The sequence below is a fragment of the Rhea pennata genome, chromosome 14 (assembly GCF_028389875.1).
Source record: "Rhea pennata isolate bPtePen1 chromosome 14, bPtePen1.pri, whole genome shotgun sequence".
Classification (NCBI taxonomy): Eukaryota; Metazoa; Chordata; class Aves; order Rheiformes; family Rheidae; genus Rhea; species Rhea pennata.
Window position 1 is genome coordinate 16,533,244 of NC_084676.1, and position 14,685 is coordinate 16,547,928.

The 14,685-nt window shown below is 41.3% G+C and overlaps 1 protein-coding gene across 1 annotated transcript in view; it reads left to right on the forward strand.

Moving 5' to 3' along the window:
- ADAMTS2 (ADAM metallopeptidase with thrombospondin type 1 motif 2) overlaps positions 1–14,685 on the forward strand; it is a 186,621-nt gene that overhangs the window by 153,733 nt on the left and 18,203 nt on the right. The window contains exons 10-15 of the mRNA XM_062587339.1: positions 57–170; positions 7,280–7,425; positions 8,551–8,726; positions 12,555–12,688; positions 13,534–13,657; positions 14,357–14,437. Of these exons, the coding sequence (XP_062443323.1) occupies positions 57–170; positions 7,280–7,425; positions 8,551–8,726; positions 12,555–12,688; positions 13,534–13,657; positions 14,357–14,437 (775 nt within the window). The remainder of the gene's footprint in view (positions 1–56; positions 171–7,279; positions 7,426–8,550; positions 8,727–12,554; positions 12,689–13,533; positions 13,658–14,356; positions 14,438–14,685) is intronic.

The following is a 14,685-nucleotide window of genomic DNA, read 5'->3' on the forward strand; positions in this document are numbered from 1 at the left end:
TTCAGAGCAGGTGCTCTCTCGAGGCAGTGTCCGCTCTGACTTTTCCTGTGTTTCAGTTCCGTACATTTGATCCCTGCAAGCAGCTGTGGTGCAGCCATCCCGAGAACCCCTACTTCTGCAAAACGAAAAAAGGGCCTCCGCTGGACGGGACCATGTGTGCGCCAGGAAAGGTGAGAGCAGCTGCTCTGCGTGTACCAGCACGTTTGTGTGTGTTCAAATCTGTGCGTTTGTAGACAGTCGGGGATGTTCCCCTTAGAATCAAGGGCAGAAAGACAAGAATCCTTCTCCTGATTACTTCTTACAAATGCAGAAAACAGAAGACTGGAGAACGTGTTTTTGTAAAGCTTTGGGGAAAGTCTGACTATGGGCTGTGTTAGGATTCAGAAGTTCCCAAGTACCGGTTTGGCCAGAGATACAGTCAGTTTGACAAAAGAAAAGCTTATCTGAGAATCTGAAATTGGCTAAGATGGGGGAAAACTCAAGAATGCAAATACGGCTGTTCAGCAGCCTGATGCGAGGAGCAGGGGCTGGTGCTGATGTGTTCTGCATGAGCGCTGGCTAGCCAATGCTCAGGCAAGTCATCTCAGCGCATACGCCCATCAGGGTTCTCGGCTTTTTGGCAAATCATTGCAATACAGCCAAAAAGGGGGGAATTCCCGCTGGCAAATGACTTGTGTGAGGTCTAGGAGGGGTTGTGTTTAGGCCCATGACGTTGATATCCCCATTGCTGTGCGTGCAGAGAGCAGTGAGCCCCCGGAGACTGTAATCAAACTGTAACTGGCCCAAGGGGAAGGATGGAAGTGGGAGCTGAGCACCTGCCAGAGAGAATCAACGTGCAGCAGGCAGGGGCTGTGGGGAGAGAAGCCACGACCGGCTGAGAAGGGCAGAGCTGGAGGCGGATTTGTTAGTCCAGTGAGAGTCCCGGGGGCCACAAGGAGCTGCGGAGGGAAGAGGCGAGGTGGCAAGGGTGCAGCAGCTCCCATCGCTGGGCACTGCTTTGCGCCTGCTGCCAGTCTTGGCTGCCTTGTGCAGAGGTGTGCTCGTAGGGGTTGGCTTGTTGTGCTTGGAAGGGCTCTGCACTCCCAGACCTTTGGATGCAGCTGGAAAACTCTGCCTTTGCTGAGCTGTCAATGGGGGACCGAGGGGGAGAGGAAGATGTCACTGCTTGGAAAGGCATTTTGTAGACCCCAGTGGGTGACATCATTTATAAGACAAATGAACCACATTAGCAGCTGCTGTTGTGGTTTGAAATATCTTTTTTATGAAACACAGTTTAATGAGAAATTCCTTCCCAGCAAGCCATGAGCTATACAAGCCATTGCTTTTTATTTTTCTCTTCCTCAGATTATTCCTATTATGACAGCTTTGTTGCTGGTGTGAAAGTATATGAACAAAATTTTAAAACTACAGTCCCGAATCTTAGTTTATTTAGATTGAATTGCGTCAGTTTCCTGTGTCTTGATTTTGCATTAGGAATGCTTATGAAACTCCAGAAAAATACAGTTATATTACATTTTCTTGCTTCACTTACTTACCAATCTATTTTTCATATTAGTATTTGAATAGAAAAAAGAAGAAAGAAAGAACTTGTAACCATACAGTTAAGGATCAGTCAGTGCTTCCATTATAAACAGTTTGTCAGGATATTATGCAACTCAGCTGTAAAAATTTTCTCTGGACTGGAACTTGGGATCCAAGGTTTCAGCTAACTGTGCAGACTGGCCAGGTTTTTAGTTCAGAGGAGATGTGAGGGAGTATGTGCATATCCTGAAGTTTTAGAAGATGATAGAACTGTAACTGTTTTATTCCTCCAGGGGCTGCCCCATTTTTTGATAAATAAACTTACTGCAACCTTCCAAGACAACCTAAGAAAATCGTATAGAAGAAAAACCATTTTGTTAGATAAGACTCAATAGATTGAGACATTTTTTTTAAATAGCATGAGTTACTGTTAGCTTTGTATTTCCAAGTGCAACGTTTGACCACTATATTTATTAGAAGTTGCTGGTGTTTTTGAATACAGACAAATCATATCATTTCCTTTCCATCTTTTCTTTGCCATGTCATCCCTCCCTTTCATTTGGACTTTCTCTATTCACTCTCTTCATCAGTTTGCACAATACCAGAGACTCTGAAGTGAAACGACTGTGACTTTTGTACGAGTACGCTGCAGAAGGATGGGGTTTGGTTTTTGTGTAGCCATTTCCTTTAAGATACATTTCCCATGGTATCTCAGCAGCACTTGAGGAAGAGGAAAATAACTTCAAACTTTGTCCACTATTTTCTTTGGAATAATGCCAGAGAAGAAATGAACAGAAACATAAGCAATTAAAGATGTTGATTCAAGAAGTCCCATTTGTTTCCCGCTTTAGAGACATGTAGCTATCATGATTTCACACCACTAATTCCCAATGCCTATTTTAAGCTGAGACCAATCAAAACACTGCTGATGTGTCCAAGAAATGTCCTGGCTTTGCAGCAGCCAAGGAGGCTGGATGCCAGAAATGAAAGTCATGTTCCGGGGACCAGCACGGCTTGCGGTGCGTAGCTGTTTTCCCCAAAGCCTGGTACTCAGAGAACTGATAACTGGTCTCTTCACTTTTCCAAACTTAGCTGATGCTATTGAGGAGAAGCCAGTCCAGAGAGCGCGTACGGGAGATGCCACATTTGTGGCACCTTTCCAGCAGCCGTGCTGATAAAGGCCATGGCTCTGCATGCCCTGCCCGTGTCCCGGCCACAGGCGCTGAGCCTTAGGAATGGGAGGAAGATTTGACTTTTTAATGCTCTATATGTGTGCATGCATGTATATGTGTATGTATATAAATACATATATACACATGCACGCATTTGTGTAATTATGTAAACATATGTAAGCTCTGAGTTCCTGACAGCTTTTAGGGATGGTCTCTTATCTATTAATTTTTAAACACTTTTGCATAAACTCATTATGAATGTAGTAATTGCTTGAAAGAATTTGCCAAAAGAGGGAGGTTCTGCAATTTCAAAGACTTTTTAAATAAGTCTCCTTATGCAAATGGAGGCATTTAACAATCAGATACATTATGTTGATTGGCAACAAACTAATTATTTGCTGGATTTAGTGACAGTAAGATAAATTATTCTCTTCACTTCTGCCTTCCCAGCCAGAGAAGAAAATCACCATTTTTATAAAATTTTGAAGGGAATGGATAGAATATTTTACATTGCTTTCAACCTGATTTTTTTTTAAAACCAGAGTAAGGCTTCAATAGGAAGAGGAAAACTGTATTGATTTTTCGGAAGCTATGATGGTGCGGTAGCTTGCAGTTAATTCTGTGCATTCTGAATGGTCATACTGACCTCCAGGAGGTAGTGCAGTGTGTAAAGTTAACTCCACTGTGCAAAGTTAAGCACATGTAAGGTCAGAGGCTCAATGTGAAGTGAAAAGTGCTCCATAAATTGCTATTGTGAAATGTGCAGATAAGGCACCTATGCCCAGGGTGCAAAGCTTAACTCTTTGCATAGTTGGGGATTAAAAAAAATCACATACTTTCAGCTGATGATTTATTCACTTGTATCCAATTCTGTAAGCTGCACTGTTAGGTGCAGGCTTCTTAAGCCAGTTCAGGAACGTATCATCAGTTTGTGTTCTGTTTCTTTAACTAACGTCTCTTCCTCTGGAGAGACATTTATATTGGCTGAAGTAGCTAACCGCTCTCCATGAGAGCGAAGTAAAAAATAAAGTCATTCATGCAAGGAGATTGCATACTAGAGCCCATCTGCTTGCTACAGTGACTAATACAAAGGTTTACACCACCTGACACTCCTTTATTTTTTTTCTTGGAGAGAAGTAAGAACCCAGGACCTTCCTGTGCCAACTGAGCTGATGTTGCTGTTCAGTTTGGCACCTATGCCCAGGGTCCAAGCACACACCCAGCAATTCTCTTTACTTTCACCATTTTGTTGAGATTATCCGAGTTGAACTTGGAGGTGTTTTTTGCCTTAACAGGAAAGGAAGGGATTGATTAAATATTGAAATAAAAAGATACTATTAAGAAGAAAAATCAACCAAGAAAAAAGGTACACTAATGTGTACTCAAAGCAATCCGGATAATTTCCCACTGAGAAAGCTGACCTCAGCTTCTCTTGGAGAGAGGAGACAGATGGATAAATGTATGCTGTGTTAGTCACCACAGAAACAGTGAGAATACTTGATTCTCCACTCAAGAAACTTTTACTGGCTTGCAGGGTACATTTTACTGTTACGGCTCTCAGTTTATCCCATGCAACTGATTATTCTTAAACAGATGGAGCAGAGCAGGCCAGTCTGCCTCTCTGATGGGATAAATAAATAAATAAATAACCTTCTCCTGGAAGCATCTACCAGTCGTAACGCATTAGGAGGAGCTACCTGGCTGGTAACTGGGCAAACAACCCAGGAGACACAGCAAAGGGCTGGCTAGTGCTGCCTGAGAGAGAAACGTAGAGATACTGAAGGAAGATCTGCAAGTCCTTTCTTGAAAAATTAACTCAGATGCTTTAAGCCTGTAGGGACACACTGGCTCTTGTTTTGGCGTCAGCAGCCGTTGTTTCAAAGAACTGCTGAAAACAGCAGTGGAATGTTTTACTGCAAGAGATTTAAGCTTCCTCTCTTGGAAATTGCACTTGCTTTGGACTGTCCCGTTTGCCAAAACAATAGGCAAGACTACAAGAAGCCATCTTCTCTTCCACTAAGAAAGCAATTTGCATTTACTCCTTTTTCTTTCTCATTACAAAAAAAGAGAGCTTTAATATGCTTGATATTTTAAAAGAAAACCTCTGTTTATGATGGGAATAGTAGTTGGAATTGACTTTTTTCTACCTTATTATAGAGTTAAGGTAGTAGCAACAGAAAGGGAAGGCCCTGGCTTCCTTTAATGCACTGGAGATCCCTCCATCTCTATTTTTCCCTCCTCACGCTCTCTCCATTTCCATAGGTCTGCACAGAGTAAGAATAAATTTGGGATCATTTCCTTGTATGTAGGCTCCTCTCTTTTCACCTGCAAACAAAAAGGCAGAGCGGCTGATGACTCACTTCACACAAGCGCTCCTCTCTTAGCTCTACCTCAGCTTCCTGACAGTCAGTACACGACCAGTTTCTCCAGTAAAAATCAACGCTGCTCTTTCCTTTACGTAGTGAAGTCAATAATGTTTTTCCATGTTTGCTTTCCAGTTCAGGGACCAGTCACAGTGTCAAATAGATGGTTTATTAGTGGTTGTTGCAAACCCACATCCCCTCGCTCCTGGGGAAAAAAAAGGAAAAAAAGGAAAAGAGATTGGAAAACACAACATCACGTGTCTCCTCCTCTCCTCTGCTGAGGCCAAGCACTGGACATTTCCTAATGAACACATGCTACGTGGCTCTTGAAACTGGCTCAGTGATTCATCAGTGATTTATGCATGAGAGATGCAGAACCCCGGAAAAAGGATGTTTAAACAAGCACAGATCAAGGACTGTCACAGCTCATCTTCTCACGAGCACAGCTGAAATTTGTATTGACAAGCTGATGTTCCTCCAGCTTACCCTGCATCTCTCTCAGGGTCCCATTGCCACTCAGGCCCCAATGATTCACAAACTGTTTGTTCAAACAAACCTCTGCACATTTGTAAATAGTCCCTGAAGGGTACAGCACTGAACTTCAAAACTGAAGAAGGCAAAGGACATATTAGCATTTTGCATTTCTTCCATGCTTTGCTGAATTATCTCTTGTTCCATCAAACAGCTAAGAAGAATTTGCCTATACAGCTCCAGAGCAGGATTGTTATAATTGGCTTCACGGTAACTCATCTACTTCATAGGTTTTGACTTTGAGTCTTTGAAGTCATGAGAGAGAACAAATAGTTGAAACCTAATTTCTACTCTGTTTCCTTCTCCTTGTCCAACCAAATCAGTAACAAAAAAAATTGCAATGAATAAAAAACCAGTCATTAAGCAGATTAACAAGTGAGTAAGCTGTGTCTTGTCTCCATTTTACTAATGATTCTCTCTGCAAGTTCAGCATTATTAATGATTATCCATCACTTCTAAATTTGTCTTCCTGATCACTAACCATTCTATGCTTAAGAAAGCTCTCCTGTTACATATCTTCTAATTTTGTTTTTGCTGGCAGCATGCAGTTAGCCATATGCTCAGCTCATGCTGCATGCCAAATTCTTGAATTCCAGGGCTTGTTAAGCTGTGTAAAATGTTATTGTTGACTTGAATATTAAGGGAAGTAAGTGACTGATTGCACTTGTTGTTGTGACCATCTGTGCGCATGAACCAGAGCTCTTATCCCGACAGTAACCGTTAACACAGACAGACTGCGACAGCCTAATGCAAAGTCATTTGTTGTGCTAGAAATATTTTCCAGCACCCACACTTCATCAGTAGACTTTTATGTAAGCAGAAATAATACCAAAAAGGGCCAGAATCTGTGATTCTTGAGAAGAATTTTTCTTGACTTCAGCTAAAAAAACTTACATGATCAGGGACTGAAGAAATTGGTTGAAAGGCATTAGCAGATTTCTTTAACAAGAGGGGACGGTAGAGAGGAAATCAGTATTGAAGCTACAAAGGCTCTTGAAAGAAATACGTAGACGCTTTATGGGTATAGGGAATTTAGCAAGCTGCATATTTCATCCTCTGTAGAATGACTGTACTTCTCTAATAGAAATCAGGTAAGAGAAAAGGGAAAGCTTAATAGGTCATGATTAACTGCTCAGAGGTGGGACTGTCTTGGCTTGCTCTCTCATGAGTGTTTCTGGTATTTTGATCAGTTTTACTGCGAGATCTCTGGGAATACTGCACGAGTTCTTTATTAAGTATTGATAACGTCCAAAATGTGAGATGGCTTTAATTTCATGCCAGTTTGCTGACCATGGTTTTTGCAGAGTTGTAGGAAGAACTGGGAAGGACAGTGCTGCAGAAGGGACACTGCCGTTGCCCCATCAAATGGTTGCATGCAATGGCAGCGGGGGAATTTACCTTTAGCCTCCAAGATTTGGGCTTCTGCTGATTCCAGTATAACAAACTTGGGAGACTTAAATCCAGCAAGCATGTATGTGCATACTTCATTTTTAACTATACTAAGTCTGATTGAGTTTGAAATGATGGGCATAGTTTGACAGTTCATGACTGTTTGTCCCAATGCTTTCTTCTGGAGAGGTAAACAAATTCCAGAAATTGTGCCTACAATTGAAATGTATTGTACCTCAGCTTCTCATATGGTATAATTTAACCATCTAATCATTTTGTCATCTGCCCGATTTTCTCTTTTAGCATTGCTTCAAAGGTCACTGCATCTGGTTAACACCAGATATCTTGAAACAAGATGGACACTGGGGGGCATGGAGTAAGTTTGGCTCTTGTTCTCGCACCTGTGGCATAGGGGTGAAGTACCGGACACGGCAGTGTGACAATCCACAGTGAGTATATACTTACACTCCTGTGTTTATCCAATGTGGAGTGAATGAATTGCTTGAGTCATTGCTAACATACTAGTTAGCAGTGCAATAAGTACTAGTGCAATAAAGGATGCTAAAGGACATAGATGGTGCTTGTGAAATCTGACCTAATATACATATTATTAAATATGTAATTATTGCTTTTGTATCTTATTGCTATATCATAAAATGTCAAGATCATAACAACAGGAACTGAAACAGTAATCAGAATTAAATGCTTTTACCAGACAGACAGAATTTTTAACATTGACTTCTCACTTTGTGCTGATAATGTGATTGGACTTGACTTCAGTGTTGAAAATCATCTTATAGTTGATTAAAAAAAATACTGTTTTAGTGAGACTGCATTTTCTGATGGAAAGCTGTTTTGTCAAGAAAAATGTACCCGTTCTAATTTCAGCCTTTATCACACTGGCAACATGAAAGTGACCTTTATAATTGTGGACTCCGTTTTAGTTGTAAAATTCTGTTTTCACGTAAGAAAGGCCTAATGTACTATTTAAAATGTTTTCTGTGTTTTCTGGAAGAAGGTGCAAACCCAGATATGCCTCTTCAGCTCTGTGTTGCCAGATAACATAGTGCCAGCTTGGAGTGCACTTGTGTCTGGAGGAGGGAGCACTAATCTGTGCTCTATTTCTGGATTTGCTGCTGGCTTAAGTGGTGGATGTGAATGAGTGGCTTCATTTGCTTGTGCTTTCCTTTCCTGGTCTGCACCAAGAAAATGGCTTTTCTTGCCTATATCAAGTCCTTTGAGGCTCTACTTGCAGAAATTGCTTCATGAGACAGTAACAGCAGGTTTTTAGAACAATCTCATATTTTACCCCAGCTGTAATGGTGTATAGTAAAGACTGAGAGAAACCTTTCCAAAATGCCTCCTAGACTATCTGTTTCAACAGAAAACAAATATCAGGGCAGTGATTAGACTAGATCAAGTCCTAATAAAATGTGGGGAAGAAGTACCAGAAATATTTGACTGGCTTTGTCTAGTGCCTGAATGGAATTTAAATTACGCCAGAAAAGATGTAATAAGTGCTTGTTTCATAAATGAATGGCATAACTAACTATCACTTTTTTTCCTCTCTCCAGCCCAGCCAACGGAGGCCGCACATGTGTGGGGCCGAGCTATGAGTTTCAGCTTTGCAACACTCGGGATTGTCCTAAGGACTTTGAGGATTTCAGAGAGGAGCAATGCAGACAGTGGGATCCTTACTTTGAATATCAGAATACAAAACACCACTGGCTCCCCTATGAACATGTTGATGGTGAGTAGTCCCTCTTCCCATCTTAAGCATATTTTGGTGAGGTTAGCTCCAGCCTGAGAGCTCTGGGCCTGGAGCTGGGAACTAATAATGCGTTATATAGCCATGGGCACCATAAGCCAAGTTTCCTTTATCGGAATGCATCAGAGAGCAAATAAGGAGGTGCAGACCAGTATGTCCTACTGTTATAGTGGGAAACTAATAGAAAATGTGAAGAAAAATAAAATCAGTAGATACATGTGTGAAAATTATACAAGGCAGGATCAAATTATTTTTAGGAAATCGTGCTTCACATCTGTTAAGAGTTCTTTGAAGGGATCAGTGAGGATCTACATGAGAGTGATCCAATTCATCTAATATACTTGGATCCTCTAAAAGCTTTGCGCCCTGTTCCCCAATAAATGCTCTTAAACTGAGTTGTTAGGAGACGTCTGTGTCCTGCAAGGAGCTGTGCCGGGATGAGTGCCTTTGAGCATGTTTAGCAGTGATCTGAGAAAGGAAGCAAACAGGGAGGTGACAAAATTTGCTCTGAATAAAAAATTATTCCAGGTAATAATAATAAAGAGGGGCAGTGGGATAAATAATAATAAATAAATAGACAAAGATAAGCAGGAGAGTTTAGATAGACTAGGACTTTGCAGTTTAGAAAGGTAATGATTTAGATCAAAAAGATAGAGAGTTACAGAAATGTGAGTAACATGAAACTGAATAAGGAACAATTTATTCACTGTTTTTCATAACACAAGCCTAGGAACATTAAATAACATTTTCAGGTGGCAGATTTAAAACAAATAAGAGGAAGTACTTTTCCACATAGCATATAATTAAACTGGAATTCATTGCCACAGGATGGTTTAGATGCCAGAAGCTTAAAAAGTGATTTAGAGAAATCCTTAAAAGGTCTATAATCCATCCAGAGCTATTAAACACCAATATATAACCATGACTTAGGAAGTCCTTGAGTTGCATTTTACAAGAAATTTAGAGAATGTAGTACGGGAAGTAGCACAGTGTTTGTTCTGTTTTATGTCCTTCTGCAAGCACTGTCAGGCACTGTCACAGACAGGATATTGGTCTGGATAAGTGTTAGTTCTCAACCAGCAGGGTCATTCTGATGTTCTGGACATCTTGGCAGAAATCAACTCTTAGAACAAAAACACTTATTTTATTCTTAACTTCTCTGCTTTAACTGTCAACAATAGCAGCTAATTGATATGGGACATGAAGACTGTTGTCATGTCATTGCCATTTTGTGTTGCAAAAGTGCTGAGGAGAGCTTTAACAAACAAAAGGACTGATGGCAGTGATCTTGGATGACAAGCAGTGGAGCTGCTCACCGTTGTTAAATCTAATCAGTTAATTTGAGCGATGGGTCCTCCAGGTCAGTGTTGGCATGGCAAAGGGCAGGTAGCAGGTACCTGGGTTCTGAGCTGTGCCCGGGTACTGAGCGGTCCTCAACCAAACTCAGTTCTCAGAGAGGGGAAAGTTCACTTCGGGTGAATTGTGTTGCATTCCAGTGAGAGGACACTCCACCAGAAGTCAATGGCAAATTCCTTGTAATTAATTTGTCTGAATTTTTTCCTACACAGTTCTCAGGGTTGCCTTATTGCCTTTTTATTTTCATTGCGTCTTGTGCAATCTGAGACTTTCAGAGGGGCAAATGCAGCTTCATGGCTTCATTTCATGAAATAGCTTTCCTGGCCCAAGGAGAGGGGAAGAACACTGTGACCCACAGGCCTTTGCTTCTGGTTTAGCATTTGGAATAGTCTGCTGCAAAGATTGCTGAAATAAATCAGATATTTTTCCATCAGCTTCAATGGCTTTTGGGTCGTATATCAACTCACTGATGTCTGATCACTGGGCATTGCTCGTTTTCTGTATGACTATGATATAAACCACAGCCACCCTTGTAAGAGTTACATTTGCCTATGTGGCATTATTAAATGTGGCAGCTTTTATATGAAGACAAGGCCAGAGGAAGGTTTATATTAAAAGTGTTATATATTTAAAGGTGCCTTTTGTAAAGATAAGGCACGTCAATGACTTACTTTGTGCAGATAGTACAATAATGACTCAGAAGTGACATAAATCCTTACAGTTGACATGCAGCTCAGCTGGACACGTCTTTGTCTCTCTTCGGCCTGCCTCTGACGCTTTGTGCCTGTGCTGGGGACGAGGAGGGGAACGTGCCTGGGGAGCTGCCACAGACCCGGGGTGCAGCCCGATGTGTTCCTGAGCACGGCGGGGCGCACCCAGGTCCAGAGCTCCCGAGATCCCCTCTCGCAGCCTCTGCTGGGCTCTCGGCCCTGTGCCGCGTGTCTGCCGCGGCAGCGTGGAGTGTGACCTTGGCTATCGGCTGCTGTCCTCAGAAAAAGGAGGAGGAAGCGGATAAGGGAACGCACAGGCAGACTGCTCACATCCGTGCTCCCTGCCCCCTGCTGTGCCAGGCACCAGGGAATAGAAAGGAGATCATTCCTTGCAGTTAACAGGATCCAAATTAATGGAAATTGCAACTTTACTGTTCTTGTGGGGCAATGAAAAGGGAATTGTCTCTCTAAAATAAAGCCTTGGACAAGGGGTCTTGTGCATAATCTAATGTTTTTAGCATAGATAAATCTGAGATTACAGATATAAGTCTGAGATTATTGTGATTTTAATATTTCTCTATTAAGAATCTACACAAGAAGAATAAAGTACCTGCTTTAATGGTCCAGACGCTACGTTTTTAGCGTAACATATCTGCATTGTTCAGCAGCAGGAACAAAGATCTCTGATGTACCAATACTCAGTGGCCATGAAGATGACAGCAGCAATAACGAGAAGTTTATTAATAGGGGGCAGAGGCCATGGAACTATATGGAAGGAAGAATGCAAAGGGCCTGTGAAGATTTATTTTAATTGAACTGCTAAAATGGGAAGTTTTTTTTTTTTTTTTTTTTTTTTTTTTTTAATGGTGGGAAAAATGTCCTAAATTTCAATCACGTTAAAATAGCAGGATCTTTATTTGTTCTATCTAACAGAAAGGCCATCTGCTGTTCACTGACAAGAAAGCATAGTGAATCTAATTATGGGGTTGGAGAAAGCAAGAGATACGGGTAAAGTGGAATACAGTGGTGGGATATAATTTTGTGCAACAAGTAATTAGTCCTTTCAACTTTGTTATTTGTTCTTTACTCCTTGGAACAGGTTAGGAGAAAGAGATGCATTTGTCTGGCTGTTTGTATGTGTATTAGGAGTAGAAAATAGTTTTTTCTGAGTCTCTCTGACATCTCATCTTTTTCAGTGATTTATGCCATGATGAATACAAGCGTAACAGTGAAGGAGAATTACTTTCTTATTTAGGAGGAAATGGTGTGGCCCAGTTGTCTCTGAAGACATTTTCAAAGCCAGTTTCACTTACAATGTAGAACAGCTGCTTTTATTGCAAAATTATTTTTGCTCTTTTGGATTTAAGTAGAGTGTGGGAGAAATTGATGCAGAAACCTCCATCTCCCAGAGGCGGTCAAGTTTCAGATTGCCAAACCTCTGGCAGATTATGTAGTCCAGCATGGGATTAAGTGGGGGTCCCAATGGGAATAAATGAGCTGCTATTGCCAAGACTGTCTCCTAATGATGACCCTTGGGTCCTTTCCGTTTCAGCAGTTTCCAGATGATCACATAACCTTTGAAAGGGGATAATTATCGATGATTTAGTGGGTACTGTGTTATGCTCTGTGGTGTGTGAAAGAAAGAGGAGAGAGTTGATATTGTTTCCATTTAAAGTGCTGTTCGCAAAGTCAGCAAGTAAACTAAGAGCTGAGAACACAAAATTGGGGTTATTTTATTTTCCAGCTAAAGAAAGGTGTCACCTGTACTGTGAATCCAAAGAAACGGGTGATATCGTATACATGAAAAGGATGGTACATGATGGGACTCGCTGCTCCTACAAAGACCCTTACAGCATCTGTGTGCGGGGAGACTGCTTGGTAAGCATCATAAGTTTTAATGGCTTGTTAGTATTGTGGAAACAATTAAAATGGTAGCTGAAGTATTCCTCTACAAGAATGAATATTTAAGTAGGTATAATAACACTTTGGGCATTTTGAGATTTCATTGGGATTATTGTCACAGTATTGTGTGTGATGTTCACAGTTGCTCACAAATTGCACGTGCCTCAATTCCAACAGCATCTACCTACACAAATAATTCTTAATGCAATATTTTAAGATGAACTATTACAATTACCTTTCTGTGAAAGCTTTTCCTGCGTAAGGTTTAGCGGGGGTGGAATGTACAACGAAATACAAACGTGCAGCAGCTTTCAAGGAAAGTGAGATGAAGATACGGCCGATGTGCATTCTCTCTGTATTTGATCAAGCTATTTTTAAAAAAATCAATGACAGTTCCTCTAAGCTGGGATCTACCGCAGGTCATCTTTCAACAGAATTAGAGGCTCTGATTCAGCAAACCACTTGTGAAGGTTCTTAACCCCTCATAGATGCTCTGATTCTCCTGGAATTTAAACATCTGCTTGAAGATAAGCTCAGGCTTAAGAGCTTTTCCTTAATGCGACTGCTTTCCTTCAGTATGAGGACCACTTAGAAACATAATATCAAAATACAGTCACCTAATTGACAGTTATTAAAGGAACTGGAAATAAAAGTATTAAAATCTGTTTAGATGCTGCTCTTCCAGTAAAATACAACAATTTGGGAGGGTTGTTTTCGTTTTTTGCTAATGCAGAAATCTGGTTTTCAATATCTGAAGTGAAGGCTCATTTGAGTTGAAGCTTGGATAAGTAAGAATGCCTGTTTTTCTCTTTTGCACACAGAAAGTTGGGTGTGATAGGGTCATAGGTTCCACAAAGCAGGAAGATAAATGTGGTGTTTGTGGAGGAGATAATTCCCACTGCAAAGTGGTGAAAGGAACGTTTTCAAGGGTACCAAAAAAACAAGGTCAGTGCATTCAGGGTGTTTTGTTCTGGGGAGTTCAGGGTATTTTGTTTGCTCTCTTCTGATGTCTTCATTTTCATGAAAAGTATCTGAGCAATCACAAATAATTTCCGGCATCACTGATTCTAATAAACTCTCAGGACTTTACTTTGAGACATGACTAGAGTCTGAAAGTATGAAAGTAAGACATTTGCCTGGTAACCAAGGAGGCCGCTGAAATCAGGGCTTGCATGCGCGTAGAGGAGGGCTCGGCGGGGATTATCCTCTCCCCGGTGGGCAGCTGTGCACTGCTCTGTGCGGCTGAGGTTGTTGAGCTGCTCAGTCCGAGTCACGGAAATGCTGCAAGAATATTTCGTCGTCACTCAGTGTCAGACCCGAGCCTGCGTGGTCTCTGCGAGGGATCTGCGGTATGGCACGCGAAGCACTTAGTAATGAACAGTTTTAATCTGGAACTAAGTCAGTTTGTGTATGACACTTAAGTTTTTTTATTATTATTATTATTATTATTATTCGAAGCCCTTTGTCCCTGTTGCCTTCTGTCACCTGGCACAGAGACGTGGATGAGAATGATGCCGGATTAGGTTCAGCTTGCTTCCAAATACTCTGGTTTTAGAAGATAAAATCTATTTAAAAGCCTAAGACAGACTCTTCCTGTTTGTGGCATACTAACGAATTACTGTCTTTTTAAATACTGCAATAAAGGTCACGTTAAGATGTTTGAAATTCCTGTTGGTGCAAGACACTTACTTATACAGGAAACAGACGCCACCAGCCATAATCTCGGTAAGTATGTAACAAATAGGAAAAAAAATCAGTCGGAATAATTTTTTTGCTGTTTATCTTTGTCTCTGGAGCCTCTGGAGCCGTGTTTGTGCATTTGTTTAGCCATTATCCTCCCACACCACATACCTCCTTTAAGTGCGTTAAATTAGGAAACGCGCTCGGCAATTTGATTTCCCGGTGCTGTGTTCCCTGGGGTCGTAGTAAGAAGATCCCTGGATCGGCACGTGCACGTGCGAAAGCTGCCGGGA